This window comes from Zootoca vivipara, chromosome 2 (genome assembly GCF_963506605.1).
Source record: "Zootoca vivipara chromosome 2, rZooViv1.1, whole genome shotgun sequence".
Classification (NCBI taxonomy): Eukaryota; Metazoa; Chordata; class Lepidosauria; order Squamata; family Lacertidae; genus Zootoca; species Zootoca vivipara.
In genome coordinates this window covers 7,934,611-7,958,302 of record NC_083277.1, presented here as the reverse complement: position 1 = coordinate 7,958,302, position 23,692 = coordinate 7,934,611, and the positions used below count along the sequence as shown (strand labels likewise).

Sequence of the window (23,692 nt, the reverse complement as noted above, 5' to 3'; positions counted from 1 at the left end):
AGCTCGAATAGAAGTGTTTAGTTAAACGCATAAATGCTTTGTCCAGAACCTTGGACTTATGTATAGTATAATAAAAACCCCTCTCTAGGCAGGCAAATGCTTCTAGTAAATAAGTAAAAAGGTAAAGGTAAAGGACCCCTGAATGGTCAAGTCCAGTCCATGGCGACTATAAGGTTGCGGCACTCATCTCGCTTTCAGGCCAAGGCAGCCGGCGTTTGTCCAAACATCTTTCTGGGTCATGTGGCCAGCAGGACTAAACCGCTTCTGGTGCAACAGAACACCACAGTGGAAACCTGAGCGTATGGAAACGACATTTACCTTCCCGTCACCTATTTATCTACTTGCGCTGGTATGCTTTCGAACTGCTAGGTTGGCAGGAGCAGGGACAGAACAGGAGCTCACTCCGTTGTGGGGATTGAACCACTGACCTTCTGATCGGCAAGCCCCACAGGGCCACTGGCATCCCTACTTCTAGTGAAATATTTAATTGACAGAGAAAAAAGAGATTGGAGCAGGCTCAGATACAATGATGAGATCTAGTTCCTCATCTTGCACTCTCTCCCATAATGCTTTCTGTAAAAGATAATGCTCGATACAAGAGTAAGAATTATGAACCTTTGTGCGGAGTGTGTGTGGAAAGTCTTTTGTGGGGTGTAGCACTCAGCACATGTCCATGAGGTCAAAGACAGATCATTCAGTTGACTCTCGCTGGATGATTCAGGAACAACAGCCACTGCTGCCCATGGCCCGATTGCAACAAACATTTGAGTCACCTCCTAAGATGATAGTACCGGTCGGAAAGGATTGTAACACTTGCAGAGTGTTCTTTGAAAAATTGATATGCTCAGAGATCCAGGAGTAAACTTGCAAAAGGCAAGTTGTTCAGTCAATGGTGTTCCATTTATACATGCACATATTTCCACTGCTCCCCCCCCCAAAAAAAAGGTTAAGGAGTACTCTCATTTTCCTGGTTACAGGTAGGTAGCCGTGTTGGTCTGGATCGAAGTAAAATAAAAAAATTCCTTCAGTAGCACCTTAAAGACCAACTAAGTTTTTATTTTGGAAATAAAATAGTTTTTATTTTTATTTTGGTCTCATTTTCCTACTCATGTTGAAATACTGCCCCTCAATGAGGCCAAACTTAGATTCACAAAATGTTTAAGGGTCCCCCCAGATAAAAAGCACTGAATACGTCCCTTTAGGATCTATCAAAATTTTATTAATAACAAGTGGACATTTATTAATTACAAGCATGGCAACTCCACAAGGTTTTGAGCCCCCTATGCAAACTTGTGCCCCCAGCCACTCTCCTCCCAATAATTTTGTCTCGAAAAGATTTCCACTGCTGGGTCCCCTGCAGTATAACAATGTCTGGCTACTCTCTGTTTGCGTTCGCTTCTGTCATGAAGGAGGGGAGCCTAGGACAGCCTGGCTCTCCAACCCCCTTTGTTGCTGACTTGAACACAACAGCCCTGCAGGGTCACCAAATTGGCTCAAAGTAGTCTTATTAAGCTTTTTTGCATGTCCACCAAGCATAGTAAAATGTCACTTCATATTTTTCAAACTTCCAACAAACATTTGGAACTCCTTTCTAACTTCCAAAACCTCATTTTATAAAATTTCTCTTTTAAGATCAGAATACAGTGTGAATTTTGATCCTTTGGTCCACATGTTGCCCCTGTTCCACCTGTATATTATAACAATCTTTTGCCCATTTAATCATGCATGCCTTATTTAACTTCTTCTTGAGTTTCAGATTTCAACAAATGCTTATACAGTTTTGCAACAACATGCTTATTGTCTGCCGTTCTTTGGTCTATACTGTCTTTTTATCCGCCTTTTCTATCAGATCCCTTTCAAATTGTGAACTCTGGTTCATAAAACCATTTTGCCTATCTAAATTAAACATTTAATTTTAATTGAAGCCAGTCTGTCACTGCATAATGAGCATCAGCAAAGGTATGCAGCTTGAAAGTTCCATTTTAAATCTTTATAATTTTCTCATCTTTCGAGTAAAAAATTGTGCTGTACAAAAAGTTTGCTTGCATCCCCAACCATTTGTATCCTTATACCTGAATTATTCTCAAATAATTATTTTAGCTTCTGTTTGCAGTCCTATACAACCTTTTCCTGTTGCAGCTACATTTCATTGAGTCACCATCTAAAGAAACCATTTTTTCTTTTTAAAAGTCAGTATAACTGGATTGTGATCTGAAAAAAATCTAAGGTAATATTTCAACCTTATCAACCCCAGTAGCCAAAGTAAACCAAAGTAAAGCAACACATTAATAAAATGCTGTTTTTTCTTCATTTGGGGCATGGAGGTCTACAACCAAAGTTTGTCCAACATACTTACCTTGTTCACCAGAAAGTTTCAACAGAGTTGAGAATATATATATAAAACAGCTCACTCTCTTTTCTTCAGTCCTGTTAGTCCTCACCTAGGTTCTTTTTTATTCAAATAGTTTATACCTTTTCCCGTGTTTCTTTATCACCCAACTTTGTATCTTCAACCTCCACTTTCTGTTGTGATTGCTGTGATTTTCTGACCCCATCTTGTATTGTCTCTTTTGTATTTGTGTTTATTCAATTTCAGATTTACAGTAAATTTGTCTGTAAATATTTGTTCTTCAAAAGTAAAAATTACTCCCTCTGGTATGTCCCATCTAAGCTAGATTCCTTTCTGCTTCAGTTTACCTGTAAAAATAATTAGTCAATATCTTCAGGGGAATCTCTTTCAGCACAATTACATCTGTATTGACCATTTTCAGCCTAGTATCAAAGCGTTGCTGTAAGACTTAGTCTCTTGGTTCCCCCCCTAACAAAATGTACAAAAGCTAAGAAATACAAATATATACAGTAAATTGATGCAGAAGATTTAAAAAGCTAATGTTCAATTGAAGCAAGATCTTTTCCTTTCAGGACTAACGGATATGCAATTAGAAAATGATTGTGGACGATTATTTGAATACATGAATATGGCGGCAAGACTTTTATTATACAGAAAGATGGAAATATTTAACATTACTTGCTATGGAGGAAGTGTTGTGGAAATTACTGGACTTGGCTGAGATGGCGAAGCTGACGTACTTAATCACAGAAAAATCATTGTTAATTAATAATTATTGGAAACCCCTTATGGGCTTTTTGTGGGGGGGTGGATGAACTTGTGATATCTAGGTTTGGAGATTGAACAGTACAGTATACGCGTTTATGGAAAATATACCAGGTGTTTACCTTGGAGTGAAAGTTTTGAATAATTGTTTAGATATAGCTGACAAGCAAGGAATTAGAATCCCTCCCTTTTCCTATTTCTTTTGCCTTTTTGTATTTTAAAAAGATAATTGGATACTAATCTTTGTATCTCTTTTTTAAAGCTTTAATAAAAATACTTTTTTTTAAAAAAAAAGAGGCCTTAATAAGAAAGGGATTTAATCACACTCTCATGTAAATAGTTTCTTCCCTTCGTGGTTTCTTTGATGTTGAGTAAGGTTTGATTTAAAACAAAAGCTCTTTCCACACTCCTTGCATTCATACGGCTTCTCCCCTGTGTGGATGCTTTGATGGGTGGTAAGGGCTCCTGATTGAATGAAGCGCTTTCCACACTCCATACACTGATATGGCTTCTCCCCTGTGTGAGTTCTTTGATGCTTAGTAAGGCTTCCGCTACAACCGAAGCACCTTCCACATTCCACACATTGAAATGGTTTCACGCCTGCATGGATTCTTTCATGCGTAGTTAGGTTTCCTTTCATAGTGAAGCTCTTTCCACACTCCTCACATTTAAATGGCTTCTCCCCTGTGTGGGTTCTTCGATGCAGAGAAAGTGAGCCGCTAACTCTAAAGCTCCTTCCACACTCAACACATTTATATGGTTTCTCCCCTGTGTGGATTCTTAGATGTACAGTAAGATATTTTCTCTCACTGAAGCTCTTTCCACACTGTGTGCATTCATAAGGTTTCTCCCCTGTGTGGCTTCTTTGATGTACATTAAGGCTTCCTCTCTGAGTGAAGCATTTCCCACACTTATCGCATTCATATGGCTTCAAACCTGCGTGAACTATTTTATGCTGAAAAAGATGGCCACTACACTTGAACCTCTTTCTGCATACCACACACACATACGGCTTCTCCCCTGTATGACTTCTCTGATGGGAAGTAAGGCTTCCACTACAACGGAAGTTCTTCCCACACTCCATACATTTATATGGTTTCTCCCCTGTATGGATTCTTTGATGGAGAACAAGGCTTCCACTATGGCCGAAATTCTTTCCACATTCCAAACATTTATATGGTTTTAGCCCTGTGTGTGTTCTTAAATGTCTAGTTAGATAGCTACTGTTTCTGAACTTCTTTCCACACTCCACACATTCACAGGGATTTGCTGCTGTATGGATTATTTGATGTCTGTTAAGTCCTAAAGTATGAGAGAAGCTCTTTCCACATTCCTTACATTTATATGGTTTCTCCCCCTTGTGTGTTCTTTGATGTGAAATAAAGTGTCCCTGTTGACTGAAGCTCTTCCCACACTCCATGCATTCATATGGTTTCTCCCCTGTGTGTGTTCTTTGATGGACAGTAAGGCCTCCTTTCTGACAGAAGCACTTTCCACACACCAGGCATTCATATGGTTTCTCCCCTGTGTGTGTTCTTTGATGGACAGTAAGGCCTCCTTTCTGACAGAAGCATTTTCCACACTCCATACATTCATATGGCTTCAGCCCTGTGTGGGTTCTTAGGTGCACAGCAAGTTTTCCAGTATCTCTGAAGCTCTTCCCGCACTCCATACAATCATATGGCTTCTCCCCTGTGTGGGTTCTTTGATGGCTGGTAAGGGCTCCTGTTTGACTGAAGCTCTTTCCACACTCCAAACATTGATATGGCTTCTCCCCTGTGTGAGTTCTTTGATGTACAGTGAGGGTTTTGATACAATTGAAGCTCTTTTCACACTCCACACATTCATATCGCTTCTCACGTCTGTGAGTTCTCCGATGTGAAGTAAGGTCTCCCCTTTCACTGAAGCTCTTTCCACACTCCTCACATTTATATATCTCCCCCCTTGTGTGGATTTTGCAGTGTCTATTTAAATGTGATTTAGATCTGAATGTCTTCCCACAGTCTGGGCACTTTTCCCTTCTTCCTTTGTGGCCTTGTGGAAAAGGGAGTTTGCGGACATCGGTGCTCTGAGAAGTAGAGGTTTTCTTCCCCTGGTTTCCCTCGTTCCTCTTTCGACCCCTTTTTTTCCCAGCCATCTCTCTTCCGACCTGTTTTTCCGCAATGTCACTTCAGAAGAATGTCAGAAATCAGCTGCTATGGGAAAAACGAAAAGAAGGTGGGTATCCTAGGAGTTCAAAGATTTCAAAAAGGAAGTAAAGATTCCTCTTTCTTCCCTTACTCTACAGTTTGATGTGAAGTATGGTTTTCACTACAACTGAAACTCTTTGCACCATTCATGCATTTATAAGCATTCTTCCAGTGTGGAAACTCTTACTATCCTTAGGGCAGGACTGCAACTGAAGCTCCTCCTTCGATCTTCTCATTTATATGGTGTTCTCCTTTCTGTGGAGCACAAAATGTATTCCACTCCTCTTTTAATTCCTGCTGATTTTTAAATATTTGTTTCTTCATGTTATACTTGCTTCTTCCCAAAGCAGCAGCTCCTGATAATTCTCACTCTCCTGCCCATCCACTGCATAGAAGGATTAAAAAAACAAAACAAAACACCACATCAGGAGTTTGAACCAGAAATCAAGGATCATGTTAGGGATAAAGGCTAATTAGCTGCCTCCCTTAATTCAGTTTTCTCCCCTTTCCTCACTGCGCGAAAACGGCTTAGGACACTAGTATGACTGCTATACTATTCACAGATAATGAAAGCAATGTTGGTATGCATCTAACTGAATACAGTAAATAACAAACAGGACACTGAAAAATAAATAGGTAACAGCACATTAGCTTAAAATAATAATAATACTGTAATTAATGAGAAGTTAGGGAGCGTTTGTAAGAAGAGCTAACGGATTCTGCCCTGAGACCTGCGCTTATAGGGGGGTATACAAATTTAATTAATAGTAATAATAATTCCTAGTTGGTTGAAATCATATGGGTGGGTTGTGACTGTTGTGGGAAAAGGTGTTGTAATTATGTGACCGATTAGCTCATGAATATATGTTAGTTCAGGGGGTATAAAATACCATATCTGGGAGCTACAACCTTGCAGTCCCTTTGGGATTTCCAGATGTTTGTATTAATAAGGGCATAATTTTTCACTTAAAGCCAGTGCCTGTTGGCATTCCTTTTTAAAAAAATCCCCCCCTCAAACATAATTTTTCCTATGTCTTTATTTTCTCCCTTCTTACCCCCCCCCCAAAAAAAATTAAAAATTCAAAAATGAAAAATAAAAATTCAAAGATGCAATTACAGCTTTCCACCAAAGAAGAAAGATTCTGTTGGTCTGATGTAGTAAAAAAAATTTTTTTTAAATGTCCAGTAGCACCTTAGAGACCAACTAACAAACTTAGCTGGTCGTTGGTCTCTAAGGTGCTACTGAACAATTATTTAAATATTTTTCGACAAAGAAGAAAGTTATTTTTAGCCTTTTAGTCTCTGCTGCGGAAGGCGGTGAGGGAGGGGGAGAGACCTTGGAAATGGCTTTAGTTTTTTAAACTTCTTTTCTTACCGTAAATCCAATCAGGTAGGGCCTCTAAAACCAAATTCAAACCTTCGCCCAGGAATAATTATAATAATAATGAAAGGGGAAGAAGGAGGAGAAGGAGAAAGCCAAGGTATCAAGAGAAATGATCCCTCTAAATAGGGAATTTTTCTTCCACCCCAAAGCCCCCTCCCCTGCTCTGCATTCCATTCCTCCTCCTTCCTTCCTGTTGGGGGGATCTCCTTTGCATTCAAAGGCACTCTGCACTCGGCTGAATGGGGGTTTGGGACAGCCCCTGCCGGCCAGTGCAGCCAATACTAGTTGAGCCAAGGGGTGGAAGTCAGTTTCCTCCGCTCCTACTGAAGCAGCTCGCCCTTTTGAACGCCGAGGGAATCTCGCTTCGTTTGCAACGGAAGAGACCATAGATCATGGGCAAAGAGGGACAAACTTTGCATGCAAAAGGATCAGATCAGATCATGGGCACACACACACACACACACACACACACACACACACACACACACACACACGAAAATACAGGAGAGCCGCTGCCAGTCCGCGCAGGCAACGCTGAGCGAGGTGAACGGGTAACCGATGGTCTGAACTCAAGATTCTTGAGGTTTTATCCTTGGCTGGTTGATGGTTTGCAGCCGAGTTTCAAATTTGGAAGCGGCATCCACCCAGTTCCCCAGTTCTGTCTCATCCATTCAAATGTCAAAACGCGGCGAGACCCTATTGAAAAAGGGGGAGGGAGGCTCCTTACTTACAGTTTATTTATATTTGCAAGGACGGCTGCAGATTTCATACCTACGCCACGGATCTTGCATAAAAAGAGAGAGATTGAGAGAGAAAGGGAGGGAAGGAGGGAGGAAGAGGAGGAGTTTTGGTGGGATTCCAAGGAAAGTGCAAAGCGCATTTTTCCACGGGCGATCTGCCGGTCTCCCCACCTGCCCTCTACTGGCTGGAGCCGTGCATCATCATCATCATCATCATCATTTTTATTTATACCCCGCCCATCAGCCACTCTGGGCGGCTCCCAACAGAATATTAATTAAAAACACGATAAAACATAAAAAAACTTTCCTAAACAGGATTGCCTTCAGATGTGCAAACACACACACACACACACACACACACACACACACCCCTCAACACATAAAAAATAGGCGATGTGTTTTTTTGGAATACGAAGTTTAATTTCTTTCTAAACAATATTTTTGCCCTTTTGTTGCTTCGGAGTCCAAGAGAACAAACGGGAGCCTCTGCTCGCTCTCTGCCCGGAGCAACCAAGAGGCTCCGAAACGGTTAACAGCAGCGACGGGGCTGCCGTTCCTAGAGCGGAACGGAAGACAGGCGGGAAAGGAGGAGCTTCCGCTTCCTGTTCCGTTTCCCCGGGGAGATGCTGGGCCTGCCGGCGGCTGTCCTCACTGGAGGCGGGTAACTGGGGGGAGTCGGCAGATCAAGGGGCGGAATTGGGGGGCGAGAGGGAGGGTCACGCCGGTAGAAAGAGGCGCAAAAGGAATGGAGCCACGTCCCTCCTGGGGGGAACTAAGAGGTTACAGGGAAATGTCGTCTTCTCCTGAGAGGGGAAGCGGGAGGCCGAAGCGACGCTGCTCGCTGGCCTTCACCGGCCTCTGGCCTCATCCTGCTGCCTTTTCTCACGCTCCTCTGTCCAGAGAAACCAGAAGTATCGCCCAGCAAAGGCCGCATGGGAGGAAATGGGGAGGAATGGCAGGGAGTTATCAGAGAGTCAGGAGAGTCTCCTGCCAGCCAGGGAGAAGGAGGAATAATAATAATAATAATAATAATAATAATAATAATAATAATACATTTTATTCATTCATTCATACGCTGCCTTCAGATGTCTTCTAAAAGTCAGATAGTTGTTTATTTCCTTGACACCTGGTGGGAGGGCATTCCAAAGGGCGGGCGCCACTACAGAGAAAGCTTTGCCTGGTTCCCTCTAACCTCACTTCTCGCAGGGAGGGAACTGCTGCCAGAAGGCTGTTTAGGGCTTTAAAAAAGGTGGGCCCCTGGGGATATAACTGGCCATCTGCAGCTGTAGTAATTTTATTTTCAATATTTCTAAACACCTGATTGAAATGGTCTCTTAAGTGGCACAGTGATCCAATGGTTGCTAGAACAAAACTAAAATTCACAAACCAATTTAGAAACCAGTATGCATAAAGCCTGGGCAGCATTTTTGGTCTTTACAAACCTAAGAAAGGGGAGGAAGGAGGGAGTGTTGGGTGGGACAAAACACTCGTTTTTTCCAGTCTTAGATTTAGTTATCCAGATTTTAATGTCTTATTAAAAAACAAACACTGAAGGTAAAATCTCCAGTTGCCCCTTTTTGTCATCAGAGTGGGAGCTGAGGGGAGATGGTTTCCACACCTTGCCTTGGAGTGTCTTTAAGAAAGGCATTTGTTTTGTCCTTCCAGGGATCAGTGAGCTTTGAGGAGGTGTCCTTGCATTTCACTGACGACAACTGGGCCCTACAGAGAGCTCTGTACAAGGAAGTCATGGTGGAGGTTCATGAGATGGTGACCTCTCAGGGTAAGGATCCTTTTCACCTTCATTAATAGTTATGGAAGGTGTGGATACTTCAGTGGCTCGGAGTGCCTTCCATCAGCTTGCTAAAGGACGTCGCAATGCCTGTATTTCTCCCAAGTTAAAGGCCAGTGATGGCTTCTGGGTTGCCTCCCTGGGGGAGACTATTGTTTAGGTGGGGAGACAGCACTAAAAGACCCAGTCTTGTATTGCCTCTCTTTGCACCTCAATTGGAGAGGGCACTGTGAGAAGGACCTCAGATGATGAATGCAGGCTCCAGGTGGATTCATGAGAAGCAGTCATTGAGCTGCATAGGTCAAAATCAGCACCTTGAGTTGAAGACAGTCACCCAGAAAAGGTTTCATATACTCAGAGCATCTTGTACTGGTCAGCACTCTCGTTTCTGAACGGTCTTCTAAAGCAGCCCGATATTTCATGCATTGTGGCAATCTAGCGTGGAGAATGGTAGAAAAAGCATACTAAAAATCTTTTATGTGGGGGAGCCTAATTTGTAGAATACTTGAGTATCTTGTTATTGGTAACTTGTTATTGTTATTGGTTTCTATTGATGTATTGGTTTGTTTGTTGCATGTACAGTGGTCCCTCGACTTACGAATTTAATCCGTTCCGAATGCACAGTTGTAGGTCGAAAAATTCGTAAGTCGAAAAGTGCCATGGGAGAAGCAGTTTTCGGGGGGGAGGGGGAATCGGAAAATTTTGTAAGTCGAGGAAACCGCATCTAAAAATTAGTAAATTGAGGAAACCGCATCTAAAACCGCCAACCGTTTTCATTCGGATTTTGAAAAATTCGTAAGCGTGCGACCACTTTTTCCATTCGTAAGTCGAAAAATACGGATGTCGAGTAGTTCATAAGTCGAGGGACCACTGTATAGGATATTGTATTCTGTTTCTTAATGTTTGATGCTTGGTTGAATTTTTATATATGCTATAAACCACCCAGAGTGGCTTGGGAAACCCAGCCAGATGGGCAGGATATAAATAAAATAAATGCTATTATTGTTATTATTCCTTTTGGTTTTTCAACAAGCTCTGCAGATCTAGACATTTCAAGCTGCTCTGAGTTAAGATACTGTATTATCCTGACAAAGCTGAGTCGTGGAATGTCTGCCCTCTTGGGGAAGATTCTTTTCTGGACCTGGCGGGAGGGGAGGGGACCCACAGAGCTTTGCTGCCAGCTTTGCCCCTGGAGGCCGGGGAGACCAGCAGCAAAGCTGAGCAGTGACACCCCTTTGGGAGTGACACCTGAGGCAGCTGCCTCACACAGGCCCATAGGCAGGCAGGCAGGCTGGCTCTGTTGATGTTGATCGTCTGCTGGTGTAATTTGTGTTATTTATGGCTCGGACTTGGTTAATCTTAAGGACTGCTCAGCAGAACTTTTCTGATATGAATAACCATTGATTAAATGGTGGTATTTTATTAAAACAAGGTATAACACCATATTTTTTTATATAAAACGCCTTTGACATAGTGCCAGCCCTTAAGTTTTGAAAAAGAAACAGCTGCATCAACCTTTATTTTTTAATTTTTATTCCATCAGGAGATGTTTGGGGGATCCTGGATGAGGAGGAACCATCAGAAGTCTGGCCAGAAAGAGCCGAGGAACAAGAGAAGGAAAGGAAATTGGAGATTCAAGATGGAGCCAACAAACAAGAGGGGAGAGAAACAGTGAAGCCAAGGGATAAACACAGTGCTTCTCAAGTAGATGAAAATCAAATTCACAGAGTGGGGGAAAAACATGAATGTACTACGTGCGGAAAGAGATTCTGTAGACGCTCAACTCTTACTGCACATCAAAGACTACACTCAGGTGAAGAACCTTATGAATGCATGGAGTGTGGAAAGAGCTTCAGTTGTAGAAGCCACCTTACTAGACATCAGATAACTCATACAAGGGAGAAACCTTATAAATGCATGGAGTGTGGAAAAAGTTTCAGTAGCAGCTACTACCTTAATGTGCATCATAGAATTCACACAGGGGAGAAGACACATAAGTGCTTTGAGTGTGGAAAGAGCTTCAATTGCAGCAACTCCCTTAACATGCATCATATAATTCACACAGGAAAGAAGCCATATAAGTGCTTTGAGTGTGGAATGAGCTTCAAGTTCAGCCACTCCCTTAACTTGCATCATATAATTCACACAGGGGAGACTCCTTATAAATGCTCTGAATGTGGAAAGAGTTTATGTGACCCTAGTAGCCTTACTAAACATCAAAGAATTCACACGGGGGAAAAACCATTTAAATGCATGGAGTGTGGAAAGAGCTTCAGTCAGAGTGCCGCCCGTAATGTGCATCAAAGAACTCATACAGGGGAGAAACCGTATCAATGTTTGGAATGTGGAAAAAGCTTCAGTTCCCAGAGCACCGTTCATGCACATAAGAGAATTCACACAGGGGACAGACCTTATAAATGCATGGAGTGTGGAAATAGCTTCAGCTGCAGAAGCCACCTTACTAGACATCAGATAACTCATACAGGAGAGAAACCTTATAAATGCATGGAGTGTGGAAAGAGCTTCACTCGCAGCTACTCTCTTAACGTGCATCATAGAATTCACATGGGAGAATCCTTATAAAGAACTCACACAGGGGGGAAACCATATAAATGCATGGAGTGTGGAAAGAGCTACCGCTGCAGTAACCACCTTTCTCGACACCAGATAACTCATTCAGGGGACTAACCCTATGAAAGTTGATGTGTGGAAAGAGCTTATTACAGTGGTTTCTTTACTGTGCATGAAAGAACTTGTACAGGGGACAAACCATATACATTTTTGCAGTGTGGAAAGAGCTTCAGTTGCAACAGCTGTCTAGTGATAAGTCGCCAGTAGCCAGGTGCAAAATGTGTCTGGCGCCTGGCTAATTTCAAACACTGCCCCACATTGGTATTTAATTAAAATAAGACATGAACTTGAGGATTTTCTCTCTGATTTACCAATATGTTCATTTAGTCAAGCATTTATGACTTGTTTTCAGACTATATGCTCAGAATATTTAGAGCACGGGTGTCAAACACAAGGCCCAGGGGCCTAATCCGGCCCGCCAGACCTCGTCATGTGGCCTGCGTAGCCGCCGCCGACAATAACCGCTGACAGTAGTTCTGGAGCCTGCGATAGGCCGAGGGTCAAAACCGGGGGCGGGGCTGCAGGCGGAGGCCGGGGCGGTGGAGCCGCGCTGATTGCCTTGGCCAGGGAATTTCAATTTCGAATGAGGCTGAGGGAGGCGGTGGCACAGCGGCCAGACGGGGAAGTGAGATGCAGGAGGAGGAGGAGGAAGCCCGCCGAGGAGGTAGGAAAGCCCTACAGGCGCTGCCGGCAAAGTTGGTGCCGGGACGGAGCAGCGCTGGATTTTTTTTTTGCAGGCTTTGCTGTTGTCTCCGAGAGCGAGTGAGGCGGCACTGGGGAGCCGCCGCCCGCCGCTTCCCTTTCTCTACTCGGCTGCATCCGGGAGGTGGGCGAGCGAGCGGGCGAAAGGGACGCGGAGTGAGCCTGAGGGGGAAGTAGGCGAAGCGCAACAGTCGCTCTCTTGATGGAGCCGGGTTTCTCTTCCCTCTTCCCCCGTTTTCTCCTCATAGACACTCGGGAGGGTGCCTGGCTTTTGCTCTGCCCCCCACCCCCGAGCCGCCCTTTGGCTTCTCAGTTCCGGTGGAGCTGCTCCCTGGGGGGCGGCCGGGAGGGAGGCGGCAACGACGGCACGGGTTCCTGCTCTTCCCGCTCTGTCGCCGCCTCCTCTCAGCCCCTCGTGATGTAGGGCTCCAGATGGAGTCGCCTCGCGGTTTGAGTAGGTGGGAGGGGAATTTTTTTTGGGGGGGGAGGTTTTCAAGCCTCCTCTGCCTGCAGTCCCGGTAGGGAGAGGCGGCGGCGAAGACGACAACAGCGCGGGTGGGGGGAAGAGCAGCTCTGAGGCGAAGATGCACGTCCGCTGGGGCTGCCGCCGCCTTCCTCCTCAGGAAATCCGCTGCCCTCCCTCAGCGCGAGGGGAAGGGACTCTGGCGCTGAGGAGGGAGGATGCAAAAGCAAAGCAGGGAGTTGGTGCTGCACCGCATGTTCCTGCCCCTCTCCAAAGCATGGGGTGGGTTGCAGCGTGTGGCATCCTGCCTAGCGGGGTTTGGGTGTGCGCAGGGCGGGAGAGGGAAGCCCTCTTTCCATCTGCAGGTTTTTAATCCCAGCAGTGGCTTTCTCCTTCCTGCCGAAGGTTTAGTTGAGCCCCCCCCCCCCGGAAGCCGTTGATCCCCACCTTTTGTTCAAATTTCCCTCGTTTACATCCCCTCCCACACACGCGCCACGACGCAGGAATGTGATCCGCGTGGGGGCGGGAATGAGCTTACATTATTACAAAAAGTAATAATTGAATGCAGTGACAATAATTTATGATAATAAAGAGTGGACACATAGTCCTACAGACACAACCAGCCCTTTGAGGGTGACCAAACTGCTGATGCGGCACCCGATGAATTTGAGTTTGACACCCCTGATTTAGAGGGACACTAAAAAATTCTTTCAGAACAGCATCTTTTCTGAACCAAGTTTATCCTTGATTTGTTATGTAATATACCTGATGCGGATGATCAGCTGAAAGTCACATATTTATTGTCTGGTTTGAGAAATTTGTGACACCAAGTTATGAGATTTGCTGTTGCTGCCCCAAAATCTAAATAAAAACTTTTGTGTGCGTGTGTGTGATATAGGCTGATACTGGTTTTTTTAAATAAAAGATGCTGTATTTTACTCTCTTACTGCCTCCATTTCTTCCCCTTCTATTTGCCAGGAGGTGATGGGACTGATCTTCTCAAGTCCTCTGGCCATTGCTGAGTTTTCCAAGCTTGCTGGCATATTGGGTGTAGCACCTTAACAGCATCATCTTTTAAAATTTTAAATAGTTCAGCTGGAATACCATCACTTCCACTGGCCTTGTTATTAGCAATGCTTTCTAAGGCCCATTTGACTTCACTCTCCAAGATGTCTGGCTCAAGGTCAGCAACCACACTACCTGAGGTGTACGAGACCTCCATATCTTTCTGGTATAATTCCTCTGTGTATTCTTGCCACCTCTTCTTGATGTCTTCTGCTTCTGTTAGGTCCTTACCACTTTTGTCCTTTATTATGGTAATCTTTGTACGAAATGTTCCTTTCATATCTCCAATTTTCTTGAACAGATCTCTGGTTTTCCCCATTCTATTGTTTTCCTCTATTTCTTTGCATTGCTCATTTAAGAAGACCCTCTTGTCTCTCCTTGCTATTTTTTGGAAATCTGCATTCAGTTTCCTGTATCTTTCCCTATCTCCCTTGCATTTTGCTTGCCTCCTCTCCTCCGCTATTTGTAAGGCCTCGTTGGACAGCCATTTTGCTTTCTTGCATTTCCTTTTCCTTGGGATGGTTTTCGTTGCTGCCTCCTGTATAATGTTACGAGCCTCCATCCATAGTTCTTCAGGCATTCTGTCCACCAAATCTAAATCCTTAAACCTGTTCCTCACTTCCACTGTGTATTCATAAGGGATTTGATTTAGATTGTATCTTACTGGCCCAGTGGTTTTTCCTTTTGTTGTTGTTGTTTAGTCGTTTAGTCGTGTCCGACTCTTCGTGACCCCATGGACCATAGCACGCCAGGCACTCCTGTCTTGCACTGCCTCCCGCAGTTTGGTCAAACTCATGTCCGTAGCTTCGAGAACACTGTCCAACCATCTCATCCTCTGTCGTCCCCTTCTCCTAGTGCCCTCAATCTTTCCCAACATCAGGGTCTTTTCCAGGGAGTCTTCTCTTCTCATGAGGTGGCCAAAGTATTGGAGCCTCAGCTTCACGATCTGTCCTTCCAGTGAGCACTCAGGGCTGATTTCCTGAAGAATGGATAGGTTTGATCTTCTTGCAGTCCATGGGACTCTCAAGAGTCTCCTCCAGCACCATAATTCAAAAGCATCAATTCTTCGGCGATCAGCCTTCTTTATGGTCCAACTCTCACTTCCATACATCACTACTGGGAAAACCATAGCTTTAACTATACGGACCTTTGTAGGCAAGGTGATGTCTCTGCTTTTTAAGATGCTGTCTAGGTTTGTCATTACTTTTCTCCCAAGAAGCAGGCGTCTTTTAATTTCGTGACTGCTGTCACCATCTGCAGTGATCAACGAGCCCAAGAAAGTAAAATCACTACCTCCATTTCTTCCCCTTCTATTTCTATTTGTGGTTTTTCCTACTTTCTCATTTTTCACCACATCCAGCTTACCAGGGTTCATGGTTCTTACATTCCAGGTTCCTATGCAATATTTTTCTTTACAGCATCGGACTTTCCTTTCGCTTCCAGGCATATCCGCAACTGAGCGACCTTTCGGCTTTGGCCCAGCCGCTTCATCAGCTCTGAATCTACTTGTACTTGTCCTCCGCTCTTCCTCAGTAGCATGTTGGACGCCTTCCGACCTGAGGGGCTCATCTTCCAGCGTCATAACTTTTATATGCCTGTTGTCTTTGTCCATAGAGTTTTCTTGGCAGGGATACTGGAGTGGCTTGCCAATTCCTTCTCCAGGTGGATCACGTTTGGTCAAAACATAACTTCTCTAAGTTATTTAAGCCCCTTCGCCACGACAAGGCAGTGGTCCATGAAGGGGATTTTCTTAGCACTACCCAATTGTAGACCTTCTATGGAGCTTAAATATTGATGTGGCTTTGCCCTGGCTGTCCTCAAGTAGAGATGGAAAGGCCTGGGGGGGAAACTGGAATAATGGGGGGGGCAGGGTTCACACACACCCGTTCCCCCCAAAGCCATTTTTTAGAAGTCCATTAGAAAAATGACAAAAAGGAAGAGGAAGAATAAATGGAAAATGATAGTAGTGGTTCAGAAAATGAGATAGAATAAACCTTAACATCAACTTTATTTGCTGTTGGTGCTAAGGGGCAAATCTGATTATTATTTATGTTGATGGTTTCTTGCTTTTTTTTGGTTGCTTATGAGGGAAAGGGGGGTGGTTACCTGTTTTATTGAAAGCATAATATTTACACTGTGTTTCATGCAATTTGTGAAAGCACTCCACACTGAACCTTTTCTCCCAATTTTTCCAAAATTTTCATTTCCCCCGGAAAAAAACGGGGGGGGGATCCCCCCCATGGCTTCAAAATTTCTGGAAATTTTACATCTCTAATTATCACCACCATCATTATTCATATTAATTAGTCACCTTGCTCACAAAAGCGATTCAAGGCGACTTAGAACACTACATTAACATCAATACCAATTACAACAATCAAATCGATGGGAACGTACGAAACACAGCTGTACGAATACAGCCGATCCAAACTTGAGATTCTGTCAGGTATTGGGCGGGGTATAAGTATATTATTATTATTATTATTATTATTATTATAATAATAATAAAAGAACACATCTTTTTACAGCCGCTGGACCTCTCTTCTCAGCTGATTTCACAAAAAAGTGCATCTTTTAATTTTTTTCTAATTCTGATTTCAACCAGGATCTTTGAAACGTTTGCAGTTCCTCCCCTCTTAATGCCGCTTGCCTTTTAGAATTTATATTCGACGGCTATCCCTTTGTAAGCCGCCTTGACTCTAGGTCTTGGGGAAAGGCGGGATATAAATAAATATAATTCTAAAGGTGAGGATAAAGCTGCTCTTGAACTCGGATTCTGCTTGGAGCACCTGCGGGAGGGTAGGATGCTACCCTGGGGTGATCCTGCAGGGCTTCCCCCTCCTGCTTCAGAGCTAGAGACCAGCCGGGCGCCTCTCCTTCCTCTCCTCCAGAGACTCCTGCCGCGCGGCTCCGAAGCGGTTAACAGAGGCGACAGAGCTTAGATTCCTAGAGCGGAAGGAAAGACTGGCGAGAGAGGAGGAGCTTCCGCTTTCTGTTCAACTTCCCGGGGAGATGCTGGGCGTGGCGGCGGCTGTCCTCCCTGGAGGCGGGTAACTGGGGGGAGTCGGCCAATCCAGGGGCGGAATTGGGGGGCAAGAGGGAGGGGCACGACGGGAGGAAGAGCTCACAAAAGGGATGGAGCCACGTCCCTCCTGGGGCCAACTAAGAGGCGACGGGGAAAGGTCTTCATCTCCTGGGTGGGGAAGCGGGAGACTTGAATGCATCATCCTTAAATGGTAAGTTTCCCTTCCTAGGGAACTTGAAGGGCTGCCACAGAATGTCCTTTGCTCTTGACTGCAGATTTGACAGTCTTAACACTCTTATTTGGGGCTAAGACATATCCAGCCCCATTACTTGCACACTTGCCATTTAAAGAACCAGAGCTGCACATTTAAGACATCTTCATGCCAAAATTCCTTTTCAGTTTTCTGTGCCACAGTAGTTTTATGTGCTTTTACTTTCACTGCCTCCACATGACAGTTCCAAGAGAGGCTTTCAATAAAGGTACCTAAATGAGCAAGTGTGTTCTGTAGCTTGCTGATCTAAGCACCATTTATACTCTTGTTGGCTAGAAAATCATAATCTCGGCCTTATGTTAATTTATCAGCAGACTTTCTTGATTACACTATGTGCTGGACACCTCCAAGTTATTTTTGAGGCCCGATCAGAAAAGTGAGCGGAATACTAAATCACCGGCATACATCAAGATTGAGTTATTTCTGTTCCTAATTACTGCACATGGGGAGTTTGCATTGCCTAAACATGGAACCAAATGATTAATATAGAAGTGGAAATGAGTGGAAGCCAGAATGCAGCCTTGCTTCACTCCTCACAATGTTCCAAAAGCGTTAGTCTTACTGTCATTTAAGCTTACTCTGAGCTTCATTTCTGCGTTGTTATTGTATAAATAGCAGAAGTCTGCAGTTGATGCTGGCAATTTGACATTTCTCCCACAGTCTGTTTCAATTATTCTTAATGTTCTTAGTATGTTTCCTTATAATATAAAGGTAAAGGGACCCCTGACCATTAGGTCCAGTCATGACCGACTCTGGGGTTGCGCGCTCATCTCGCATTATTGGCCAAGGGAGCCGGCGTATAGCTTCCAGGTCATGTGGCCAGCATGACTAAGCTGCTTCTGGCAAACCAGAGCAGCACATGGAAACACCGTTTACCTTCCCGCTGTAGCGGTTCCTATTTACTGTATCTACTTGCATTTTGATGTGCTTTCGAACTGCTAGGTTGGCAGAAGCTGGGACCAAGCAACGGGACCTCACCCCGTCACAGGGATTCGAACCGCTGACCTTCTGATCAGCAAGCCCTAGGCTCAGTGGTTTAACCCACAGCGCCACCTGGGTCCTCCTTATAATATAGTTCAGAGTAAAACATGGTCCGTGGGACATGGGACAAGCAGTGACCATCTTAGGTGCATTCAATTGATGTGCAATCGCTGACAGGGGGAACAGGGGTGGGGAGCATTTATATGCACTTCCAACTACGCATGGGGGACCAAAAACAAAAGGCCTCCTTTGTACTGTTTGCAATTTTCTGCCTTTAGGAGATTTATACAATGCTTAATCCCAAAGTGACAGGTGTTTATTACGGTATTATTATTATTACTATTTACATTTAGTCACTAAACTCAAAGCAATCTACAGTATGATACAAAAATCAAAGGCACTCTAGAACAAATCAAAAGAAAAGCTTAACGTTCTGTATATGAATGTTTGTCACTCCAAACCAAAATTTTGGAGTCGCTTGCATCAAGGGCTGCTGTTTGATTTCCTCTCTTTCCTGCACTTTGCTTTTGCTAACTGCTACACTTGCAAGGGCAAAAAAAAAAATGTTTCTGTTAAGTACAGCAGTTTCTGCAAGAGCATTCTAGGCAAAAGTGGTTAAAAAAAAATAGAGAAACAAACAAATCCAGGTCCACATTAAAGTCCAGTATGACTGAGGCCTCATTTATTTCCTTGACATCTGATGGGAGGGCGTTCCACAGGGCAGGTGCCACTACCGAGAAGGCCCTCTGCTTGGTTTTCTGTAACTTCACTTTGTGCAGTGAGAGAACTGCCAGAAGACCCTCAGAGCTGGACTTCAGGGTCCAGGCTGAATGATGGGGTGAAGATGCTCCTTTAGCATTTTATCAGTTTGCCTTTTTATTCCATCAGAAGATGTTGAAGGGATGCTGGCAGAAGGGGAACAATCAGAAGTGTCACCAAAAGGATCCAAAGAGAAGGCGGAGCAAAGGAAGCTGAGGGTTCAAGATGGAGGCAGCAGGCAAGAGGGGATACATAAATCAGGTACGTCTCTGGGTGGTGAAAATCAAATTCACAGAGAGAAGAAAAAGTATGAATGTACAGTGTGTGCAAGTAGATTTGGTTATCGCTCAACTCTTACTTCACATCAAAGAGTGCACACAGGGGACAAACCTTATAAATGCTTTGAATGTGCAAAGAGCTTCACTCGCAGCAGCCTGCTTACTAGACACCAACAAACTCATAGAGGGGGCGAACCTTATAAATGCTGGGAGTGTGGAAAGAGCTTCCGTTGCAACGGTGCCCTTACTGAATTCATGCAGGGGAGAAACCTTACAAATGTTTCGAATGTGGAAAGAGCTTCAGTGGCAGTCGCTGCTTTACCTTGCATTAAAAAAATCACACAGTGTTGTACTTGACTGCTTATGTTACATCGCACAATTTTGTGTGTGTGATAGGAACTGCCTTCCATTTTCTTCCAGGTTCTGGTGTCTTTTGAGGAGGTGGCAGTATATTTCACCCAGGAAGAGTGGGCACTCCTGGGTCCAGCTCAGAGGGCTCTCTACAGGGAAGTCCTGCTGGAGAATTATGAGGAACTGGCTTCTCTGGGTAAGCATCCTTTGGTTGAGAGATGTGTATGTTTCTTTCCCAAAATCCATTGACCACATGAAATGTTAAAGAAAAAGAACCTCAAAGCAGTTTACAGAAAGAATAAAGCAGGAAAATAGCTAAAAAAACAACAACTATTTAAACCATTCCAAAAATGATTAAAACCAACACTGCCCTAAAAACCAGATTGAAACACACGACAACTGTCTTATTTGCCTGGAAAAAGTGACATAAACAAGAATGTTTTTATTGGCAGGTTCTAAATAGAGAGCCACGGAAAACATACCCCTAACAATGATGTATCTTCTGCTTTTCCCTCAAAGAAGGGCCTCTGTTTCCTCAACCTCGCCTCATCTCCTGGTTGGAAGAAGAGGAAGAGGAGTTTGTCCAGGAGAAAGAAGCAGGTGGGTGCCTAAAGGACACAGGAAGTGCATCGAGCCCAGCTTCCTGTTCTCGAGGTGGCTAAGCAGATCCCTGTGGGCAGTCCACGAGCTGTGAGCACAACAGCAACACTTCCCTGTTGTGAGGTTTTTTGGTTTCCCATTAATTAATTAAGTAATTATTTTCAAATTACAGTTTTACAATCGCATATCCAACATACAACAATCTAGTTCGTCCCAAGCACTGAGCTGCTCTGTGGTTGCTCAGTCATAACTATTTATATTTATTATCTGCTTTACTCATAAAAAGGACCCAAAACGACTTAACGAAGAACTCAGATGTGCTTCAGAGTAAAACATTCCTTCCTCGGCAGCTTGAAAAATGGGCAAGCTGCTTCCAATCAGTTCAAGAACCAGCTTGAAAAAGGAGTTGAGCAAACACATTTGGAAGGGGAAAAACAAAATGTTTTCTCCTGCTACCTTTTCCATGCCACTTTTGCAGGTAGTCGAAAAGCACCAGCGACGTGCCGCAGGTCCCCTCTTCTTTGGGATGAAGTGGAAGGAATGGCCCTCCCCTCAGCTCAGGTAATTGGGTCTGGAGGTCTCCTCCTGTGGCTTTTTCCGTTTGTTTAATCAGTTGGTGTTTTCTGAGGCAGCGTATAAAATTCTCTCAGCCTGGTAGAAATAGAGTAGAAACGTAACTCCAAAAAGCAGGGGCATGGAGCCTCTGCCCACAGGTTCCAAATAGCTGGTTGGCACAGACAGTGAGCCCTCCCCTCTTATTGGGATTCCCCTAGTGAAGCTGAGGAGCTGACTGACGCCGACTATGAGTGGTGCTTTGTCTGTTTGAAGGCATGGTTTTAATAATAATAATAATAATAATAATAATAATAATAATAATAATAATATATTATTTATACCCTACCCATCTGACTGGGTATCCCCAGCCACTCTGGGCAGCTCCCAACAAAATATTAGAGAGCCAGTGTGGTGTAGTTGTTAAGAGCGGTAGACTCGTAATCGGGGAACCGGGTTCGTGTCTCCACTCCTCCACATGCAGCTGCTGGGTGACCTTGGGCTAGTCACACTTCTTTGAAGTCTTTCAGCCTCACTCACCTCACAAAGCGTTTGTTGTGGTTGAGGAAGGGAAAGGAGAATATTAGCTGCTTTGAGACTCCTTCGGGTAGTGATAAAGCAGGATATCAAATCCAAACTCCTCCTCCTCCTCCTCCTCCTCCTCTTCTTCTTCTTCTTCTTCTTCTTCTTCTTCTTCTTCTTCTTCTTCTTCTTCTTCTTCTTCTTCTTCTTCTTCTTCTTCTTCTTCTTCTTCTTCTTCTTCTTTTAAGAGCACAATAAAATATCGAACATTAAGAATTCCCTAAACAGGGCTGCCTTCAGATGTCTTCTAAAAGTCAGATAGTTGTTCATTTCTTTGACATCTGATGGGAGGGTGCCCCACAGGGCGGGAGCCACTACTGAGAAGGCCCTCTGCCTGGTTCCCTGTAACTTGGCTTCTCGCAGTGAGGGAACCGTCAGAAGGCCCTCAGCGCTGGACCTCAGTGTCCGGGCAGAACGATGGGGGTGGAGACGCTCCTTCAGGTATACTTGAGGCCCTTTAGGGCTTTCAAGGTCAGCACCAATACTTTGAATTGTGCTCGGAAACGTACTGGGAGCCATTGTAGGTCTTTCAGGACCAATGTTATATGGTCTCGGCGGCCACTCCTGGTCACCACAGACCCTCATGCTTTTTGCACACGCTGCTCTTATCCTCTGTCCAGCCAAGGGAAAAAAGCATTGTCAGACATCAAGGACACATTCTAGCTGGGCACAAACCTGTGGGGTGCAAATCAGGACCGTTGTGAGAGGTGTGTGTCCTGGGAAGAATTCCAATAATATAAGGTCTGGCAGGTTGCAGAGCCTGACATTCTTAACAGTGAATCTGTAAGTGACTGTGGAGGCCAATTCTGGATCCACACGTCCTTCCAGGTGGGAGTTGATCACGGTGAGGGTTTGCCAAGCCCTCTTAGCACGTTTCCCCCTTTCGTCCTGAGTTCGAGCGTCTTCAAAGCCCATGACACCTTTGATAAAGGCTGTTCTTCAATTGGAGCGCTTGCAGGCCAGTGTTTCCCATTTGTCGGTGTTTATACTCCTTTTTTTTAGATTTGCCTTGAGAGAGTCTTTAAGCCTCTTTTGTTGACACCTCTGGTGTACATAAAGACTCACTGTGTGGTGGTTCTGGAGGTGGGTTCTCATAATGGTATTCTTCTTTTTTAATTCTTTTTTTAAAAAAATTCTTTATTGATTAAAAATTGCGTATTTGTACACTCGTTCTGTATAAAGGGGGGGGGAATTTCCCCCAAATCAACCAAAATAAAGAAATGACATAATATGAATTTTTTTAAAGAAGACAAAAAATAGGACAGAGTTATATACATAATAAAGATACTCTTCAACATATTCCTTCCAGTCATTCTCATTATACTGTTTAGTATATACCCCCCCCCCAGGTTTATATTGTATCATATTGCTTCAATTTCTGCTAATATGGAAATGTTTGTACAATAAAGTAATGGTATTCTTTTACTTCCCTTCCTTGGATATTTCTCTCTTTCTTTTTTTCCTTTTTTTGGAAAGGCACCATCAGAATTATAGATATTTCCTCCTTTTTTCAGAGTCTGGTGTCCTTTGAGGAGGTGGCTGTGTACTTCACCAGGATCGAGTGGGCCTTGCTGAATTCAGGCCAACAAGAACTCTACAAAGATGTCATGTTGGATAATTACAGGAACTTGGCCTCTCTGGGTAAAGATCCTCCTGCACTCGCTTTCTTGAATCCCTTATTGCTCTCTCCATATAGGAAGTCCATGGTCAGTTCTGACTAAGCCAAGCCTTCCCGTGCCCAGACATTTGGTCATTGATTCTGCTCGTATTGATTCGGAGCAGACTCTAGTCAGCAGAGTAAAAACATAAACACACTGCAGGCTTCCCCGGAAAAATAGACCAGAGGCAATTAGCCTCATCCAGCTGAGTTTACTACTGAAGGCAAATGAGCATAACGGTCACAAATCCATATCTGTCAGGATTGGCATAGTCCATAAGAAATCCAGTTGCAGCAGACTTAACTTTATCTTACAATAAGACTAGTAGTAAATTTATTACGGCCATTGGCCCATTTTAAAACACCATACATCATATTACATCCAGAAACAATACAATTTAAACGATTCCAAGTTGAAACAAGTTACAATAAGACTAAAACCTTAACACTAAGCATACTATATACAGATCACCACACCAGAAGGAAAGAGAGACAGAAAGTGAAACCAGCTGTTTCAGCTTCTCTGAAGGAATAACCCAAACATCAGGAACCTCTGCT

At 44.0% G+C, this 23,692-nt stretch overlaps 3 protein-coding genes across 5 annotated transcripts in view; 2 read left to right on the top strand and 1 right to left on the bottom strand.

The window, feature by feature from the left end:
- Positions 1 to 14,558, top strand: part of LOC132591588 (zinc finger protein 91-like) — a 34,709-nt gene extending 20,151 nt beyond the window's left edge. The window contains exon 3 of the mRNA XM_060270830.1: positions 11,031 to 14,558. Within this exon, the coding sequence (XP_060126813.1) occupies positions 11,031 to 11,800 (770 nt within the window). The 3' untranslated portion in view covers positions 11,801 to 14,558. The remainder of the gene's footprint in view (positions 1 to 11,030) is intronic.
- LOC132591116 (zinc finger protein 883-like) lies at positions 1,169 to 7,514 on the bottom strand. 3 transcript variants are annotated; one of them, XM_060270698.1, is made up of 3 exons: positions 6,680 to 6,860; positions 5,492 to 5,689; positions 1,169 to 5,310 (listed from the first exon to the last, which is right to left on the bottom strand). In XM_060270698.1, the coding sequence occupies exon 3, from the start codon at positions 5,250 to 5,252 to the stop codon at positions 3,444 to 3,446; it is 1,809 nt and encodes a 602-aa protein (XP_060126681.1). In that variant the 5' UTR covers positions 5,253 to 5,310; positions 5,492 to 5,689; positions 6,680 to 6,860; the 3' UTR covers positions 1,169 to 3,443. The 3 variants fall into 3 exon arrangements, with proteins under 3 accessions (XP_060126681.1, XP_060126679.1, XP_060126680.1); XM_060270696.1 differs by lacking the exon at positions 6,680 to 6,860 and adding an exon at positions 7,420 to 7,514 and having other exon boundaries at positions 1,169 to 5,689; XM_060270697.1 differs by having other exon boundaries at positions 1,169 to 5,689.
- LOC118081238 (zinc finger protein 420-like) overlaps positions 10,927 to 23,692 on the top strand; it is a 30,285-nt gene continuing 17,519 nt past the window's right edge. Inside the window, exons 1-7 of the mRNA XM_035107609.2 lie at positions 10,927 to 11,030; positions 16,970 to 17,314; positions 19,244 to 19,375; positions 19,813 to 19,939; positions 20,263 to 20,343; positions 20,822 to 20,904; positions 22,992 to 23,118. Coding sequence (XP_034963500.2) covers positions 19,340 to 19,375; positions 19,813 to 19,939; positions 20,263 to 20,343; positions 20,822 to 20,904; positions 22,992 to 23,118 — 454 coding nt within the window. The 5' untranslated portion in view covers positions 10,927 to 11,030; positions 16,970 to 17,314; positions 19,244 to 19,339. The remainder of the gene's footprint in view (positions 11,031 to 16,969; positions 17,315 to 19,243; positions 19,376 to 19,812; positions 19,940 to 20,262; positions 20,344 to 20,821; positions 20,905 to 22,991; positions 23,119 to 23,692) is intronic.

Excerpts from the sequence above, each read along its gene's own strand:
- LOC132591116 (XM_060270696.1), bottom strand. The coding sequence starts at position 5,252 with ATGGCTGGGAAAAAAAGGGGTCGAAAGAGGAACGAGGGAAACCAGGGG.